General features: G+C 40.5%; 1 protein-coding gene across 1 annotated transcript in view; it reads right to left on the reverse strand.

Annotated features, from left to right (window-relative positions):
* The window catches only part of LOC107732688 (neurexin-2-like), a 351,796-nt gene that overhangs the window by 298,894 nt on the left and 46,077 nt on the right, over positions 1-6,825 (reverse strand). The window contains exon 4 of the mRNA XM_016544101.1: positions 5,238-5,255. Within this exon, the coding sequence (XP_016399587.1) occupies positions 5,238-5,255 (18 nt within the window). The remainder of the gene's footprint in view (positions 1-5,237; positions 5,256-6,825) is intronic.

Here is a 6,825-nt window from a genome sequence, read left to right on the forward strand (position 1 = left end):
TAAATGATAGTAATAAACAGCAATATTTTCCCCCAAAAATATATTTTCTAAACAAATACTGCAGGCACTTCTGTCAACATTTTTGAGTGATAAAGCAATCAATTTACTGAATCAGGCTTTTGAATTGATTCACTGAAACGGCCACTTTGAACTAATTCATGACTATGACTCTAATTTCATTATTTCTACTCAATTTGAAATGAGAGAGATAGAGAAAAATCATCACTGTCCAAATGCTCTAATACGCGCATCATGAGGAAAGAACGTATTGTGACAGTAGTATAATGTAATAATAGACATGATTTGTATGCATTTATTATAAAATTACATTTATTTATTAATTAATTTAAATATTTATTTTTAAGTTTTCTTTTTCAATTATTTCATTTTTATATATTAATATTTTTTACTAATTTTACATGTTTTTATATATTATTTATCAATTATGATTAATGTATATGTTAAATTTGTATTTCAATTTTTAAATTATATATATATATATAAATTACTATAAATGTTAGAAAAATATTTCAATGACTTTCATTTCAATATGAAGTATCTGAACACACACACGCACACGCACACACACACACACACACACACACCAATCAAAAGTTCAATCTAAACTACTCCACTGTGGCTCCAGCTAAACGCTGGTGAATCTTTAAGAACTGTCTGTATTTGATCTGTGTTGAGATTTTGACTCCTCAATGTCTTTGGTTGATGAATATGTGAAAACACACAATGTTTTTGTGTTGTTTGTTAAATCTAATTCATCTATTCATTCCAGAAAGTCCTCAAGGCTTCACTAACGCTCCAGTGTGACTGCAGGTGCATGAATGTGGGGTGAAACGCTTTGCTGTAGTCACATGGTCTCTCTGCTCTTCTTCATGTGACTCATCATGTGTTTCTGAAGCTTCATTCTCTCTCTGGTCACGCTGATGTGGAGGGTTAAAGGTGTGTATGGATGAGACAACAGCATCGAGACAAAGACAACAGATGAAAATCAATGAAGAGACTGAAAAATACAGACATAAACAGAGACTGAGCAACTGCATCAGCACCATCACACAGACCGAGCTACAGAGTGCTGCAGCAGTGCATTATGGGAAGATAAAACAGGTAAATACGAGTAAATCCAGTCATGAATGGGCAACTACTTCAAGGGTTCACTTATTATTTCTACAGGTCAGTAAGTTTTTTGAAAAGCCACTCAGCGTGACACGAGTTATTAAAGATACATCGTCACACTCATCAAACCTCAAGCGACAGATTCACAGCTGCTTGTTTATAAATGACAAAAACATGATCAGTGTCATCAGTAAATCGCACAAACCCATCGCATACAAAATGACAAGAATTCACTCTGGTCTGCTCTGGAGAATGTTCTGAACTAATCCATAATCTGGTTTAGTTGATCCACTCTAATCTGTGATAACGGCAAACTTTAATCTCATATCTACAGAGGACATCAGCCTTCCAGTTTACGGCCAAGAGAGGAGGAAATATCCAAGATCCTCCACCCGTCATGAAGTTTAATCCCGAATGCTCCAGAGGGAACGATCATTAGCTGGGATCGGCCAGATAAGGACAGCAGCCCGATCAGACAAACAAACCAATCGGCCGTGACCAGAAGAAACAGCTCTTCTGAGCTCCCAGAAGCTGGGAATTACTGCAGAACAAACAGCAAAAATGCTTAAAACTCATTCCAGGCGAATCGGAGTTCACGTACGCGGTTAGGAAACACAGGTGACAGGTTTCGGAGCAGAACGGGGTCACGGCGTTCCCAGCTCATCCATTTGCGGGGCTTTTCTCTGTCAGACGAGAGCCTCCTTCCCCACAGGCACCTGAGAGACGCTCGATCTCATCAATCTAACCACACCTTCTGAGCACCCGGTCAGAGCCGCTAATTACACCAACCCTGGAAATAGGGCATCCAAGACCTAGCCGAAATCTAGGTTGGTCAACAATTAGCCATCCGGCTCAAGCACGGCTGTCTGTGCAGGAACGACCGGCGGCTCCTCAGCCACGCGTCCATTAACTCTCTCATAATGACCGGCAGGTTATCTAACTACTTACCCTTCACATTTATCACTGCCAATTTCCACATCCACATCCCTGTGACAAAACCAGGACAAAAGATTGCCCGACAAACATCTGAAAGAAACATTGTGCCTCACATCACTCACATTATTCACAGTCTGGTAATCTATAGCAGAGGACACAGCAGGACCTGAATTTCGGCACAGGATTGTGTGTATTTATTGAGCATAATTCTACTCATTCTTGCAGGTTCTGTGCTTGTAACGCGATGAAAGATGATAGAATGTATTGCCAATTTAAACATTGAAGTGACTTTAAACCATTCAAGTGCAAAAAGAGTGAAAGAGAACTCAATACAGTACTCGCGTGCTCTCTTATAGACTGTTTTCTGTGTGCGCACACCCAGAAATTAGAAGCTGCCGCCTCTGAAGCAGTGCGCGACGACAGAATTGTGTTATGTTTTGTGCCTTATTGCACAGAAACGGTCAAATACACACAAAATTATGTCAACATGCCTGTCTGAGTATTCACGTAAACACAGTCGGTTTATATTAAGCATAGTCGGTATGTAGGCTAGTAAGTGAATGTAAACCGTTGAGTAGCAAAACACACTGTAACAGTATATTAGATCCGTGCATGAGCTCTTAAAGAGACAGCAGCCTAAATTAATTTGCATCTTGTTATTGCTTTTGTGTGTGCTATTGTCATTTATTTATTTGTTCTTATTTCATTACTTACTGTTTACCTGTCTTTTTTAGTTAAAATGAATTGAATTCTGAGTTTGAGTGCATGTGATTCTGGGGCGTGGTTCATGGGAAACAGTCCTGCCACCACAGCTGGAAAAAACACGTCTCATCCACAAATTATCTTTTTATCTCATTTACTTGCCCTCACGTTAATCTCTATGACTTTCATAAAAGAAGATGTTTTTGAAGAACGTTGGGAACCAAACAACATTGGACCCCATTGACCTTCATTATATGGACTAATAATAAATAAATAAGAAAGAAAAAAAAATCAATTTAAGAATTGTATCTGTGAAAAAAAAAATCTAAATAGTACAGATTTAAGTCAAGTCAACTTTATTTCTAAAGTGCGTTATACAACAGATTGTTTCAAAGCATCTTTACAGTGTTAAACAGGAAAATAGTGATTCGATGAAGCAAACAAAGCATCTGCTTGAGCCACAATGAATCAGAAATCTGCACTGCCTCTGAATTATTATAATGCACTTCATGTATTTTCATAAATGTGCAGATAAAACTCTCTGTAGTTTTGTTTTTTAATTTAGTAAAGTTACTTTGGATAAAAACATCTGCCAATTGCATAAATGCAAATGTAATGAAACTCTTTTTTGAAGGCTGGAGACAGTGGATCATTTCCAGGTCAGCGCTGAGATCTCTAGAGTCTCGAGTCTTCTCAAATCAAGGCCTCTCTGCTTTACTGACTGAGCCACACCACAGCAGCAAATGTCATCCGCTTCAATCAGAACAGACGCAAAACCAGTTTCAGACCTGAACAAAAGTGTTTCTAGTCTCCCTCTTTGCAGAAGCTGCACAGACTCGTGATGAATCTCTTGTGGTCTTTTGTACTTTAATCGGTTTGAAACATTTGTTTAATTCATACAGTTTGATTGTGTATTGTTTTATTGTTTTTAAATGTTCTTTTTGTTATTTGGAAAAAGTTGTTAAAGGGCTCATTGGATGAAAATCTGACTTTTTCTGTGTTTAAGTGCTATAATTGAGTGTCTGGTGCATCTACCAACTCGTGAAACGTGAAAAAGAAGAACCCAGTAAGTTTGGTTTTGTAAGCCTTTCTCTGCAAGCATGTGAGAAAATGAGCTGATCAGATCTGACGTAGGAAGGGGTTCTTATTATAATATTACCGCATGGCGCTCAGCCGCCATTGTTGTTTTCGCAAGCGACAGCGGCGTACTTGTTCTGACGCCATGGCAAAAGTTTGTGGAAAACATGCTAAATGTTCTGTGGTTGGCTGCACAGACGAACACAAATCATTATTTAGAGTCCCAGGCTCAGAGGAGACAAGAGAGGACTGGATTTATTTTATCTTTAGTGGAGATCCCGGAAGGGGGAAGGGGTGCAGTAACTCATTATCATTTAAAGAGACATACACCAAAACCGGCTGGTGTGAGCAGAGCTGTTTTTGACAAGGCAAAAAGGGTGTTAATTACACAGCCATTGAGTGTTTTTAAGCAAAATATGTTACAGACATTTCACGAAGATGCTAATAAATCATGCCAACTTGTGGAAAATGTTCATCCGATGAGCCCTTTAAAATTGTTACTAAGAGGAAAAGGCTTAATGTTTTTGTAACATAATTCAATACTGTGATAAAAGCTTAAATTATTGTAATATGAAAATTGATATGCTTGAAAATGATATTAAATGGTGCTGAAGCTTCCGCTGCTCAGACAATAATGGAAATGTCTAACTTGTGCTATTATCAGATTTGTGTAAATCAAGCTGAAAACACTGGAAACATGTGGATAACATCCATGAGGCTCCTGCCAATGAAGCGTGTTCTGCCATCATCATCAGCTCACACACACACACACACACACACACACACGCATCTGCTCTGTTGCCATAGCGACGTGCCTCCCGAGGCATGTTGGGTAGAGAGGGGTAATCCATCAGCAGCATCCTGATAGAGGGAAAACATCCAGATACCTGCACCTTATCCCCAAACACACACCTGAGAGAAGCACAGCGCCATCAATTACGCAGACAAATCCAGCCTGCGGGGGAATTATGGGTAAAAACATCTGGCCCTCGACGGACGCGAGCGGAGTTTGGTCTGTCAGACGCCAGAGGGACACCATTGGGAGGGTTTAACCTTCAGCGTCTCACATGAGAACCAGTCTACATGCTGGACTTCCACACGACAGTGGGTTTGGATCTGCTGTGCCACTAAACAACCGCACTGAGTTTTTGGTCAACAACACTGAGCCATTCGACTGCATTTGCTCCATTTCAACTCACTGAAAGGTAAAAATCAAACCAACTCATAAGAAGAAAAGAAACAAAGGAGGAAGAGTAAATCTCGCTTCGCAGCAAATCAAAGCCCCCAGAAGTCGCCAAAACCGCAGTCCAATCTGAGAACAGCCTCGCTGACACCGACACCAATCCTCAACATCACACAGCATCTTTAACAGTTATTAATCAGCCGCTTACCTTCCACCGCATACTCTTCTGTTCCCGGACCGCACCGAGGAGAGAAAGAGAGAGAAAGACTGGATTAGTGCCATGCTTCATAGTCACACATCTGACAATCAGACACATGAATCTTTCATTGGAGAACTGATCAGTTCAAAGCCAGCGAGCGAGAGAAGATGAAATGTCAGAATGCAAGACGCCCCGCTGAGAAACATTAGAAAAGCAGTGTTAGACAACAGCAGATATGAGTTTCACATTTAGCCACAGTTTCACACGGGTCAAACGCTCGTCCTGCTGCGGCTCATTAGAGGCGCTTCTAGTTCAGTGCTTCGCTTGCTAGCGCACACCAGATTCATCAGTGTCTAGTTGTGATATTGACCTGAGAGACGTTTAACAGCTCAGCTGAATTAGGTTCATTACTGCAAAACTGTTGGCCAGAAAGTTCAGGAGAACAGGACTCCAATGCAGCCAACATGAGCGGATCTGCTCACAGTCACCGGCCGCTTGATTCCTGAGGAGTGAATCTGGATACGTTCACACTGCAAGCCTCAGATCCAAATCAGATCCCATGTGTCTTGTGCTGCTCACACTGTTATGATCGGAGTCACAAAAGATCTGAACAGAGCCTCTGTGACACTTTCACAGCATTGGTCGCTGTTCATTTGAGACACCTGACGTCAACTTCTGACTCACACAGATCGCATGAGTTTAGACTGGACCATCTGTTTGACTGACCAGTAGAGCACGACTCATTCGGTATCTGGCTGTAGTTTATGTTAATATGCTGCTCTGAATTCATCCGCCTCCGTTTCAACACATTCCCAACTGGTCATGCTACTGGTGCAGAAACTAAAAATCACATATATCATTCTAGTGAAAATGATGAAACGAATGTAAATGCCAGTAAGGGATGATGAACAGTGTGAAATAGAGCAGAAGTAGAAAATGAAATATCTGAATCACTGATCAGAAAGAGGATTATTGGCTTAAAGGAACAGTTCACCAAAAATGATCATTCTGTCATCATTTATTGACCCTCATGTGGCTCCAAGCCAGTATGACTTTCTTTCTTGTGAGAAAAAAAAGATATTTTGAAAAACACTGGGACCAAAACATCACTGGACACATTAACTCTCATTATATGGACAAAAACAGACATCTCTCAAAATATCTTCTTTTGTGTTCCACTGAGGAAAGCAAGTTTTTTTTTCTACTTTTAGTGAACTATGCCTTACAGTCTTTACTGAGCAGACTCTTTAGATGAAGGAAACACACAGAGATCTGAGCTGATCTAGACGAGCGTTTGTGAAGCGTTCAGTGCTGACAGCTCGAAACTCACTGTGTGAGTGAAGGTCACGACTACAGTCAAACTAAATGACCGGCAGTCCAAAGACACACACGTTTCTCGTTCATCATCAGCTGATAGCTGAGCTACATTCAGTCTGTTGATCTGAATCTCAGATGTGTTTCCTTTAGCTGGATCTGACTACAGACCCAAACACATGACGCTCACACTTCAGTGCCACTGATACACATACAAGTGTTTTGTCCTGAACACTTTCTCTAGTTTACACACACACACTCAAACACACACACACACACACAC

This window comes from Sinocyclocheilus rhinocerous, unplaced genomic scaffold, assembly GCF_001515625.1.
Source record: "Sinocyclocheilus rhinocerous isolate Xijiao unplaced genomic scaffold, SAMN03320098_v1.1 scaffold1480, whole genome shotgun sequence".
Lineage (NCBI taxonomy): Eukaryota > Metazoa > Chordata > Actinopteri > Cypriniformes > Cyprinidae > Sinocyclocheilus > Sinocyclocheilus rhinocerous.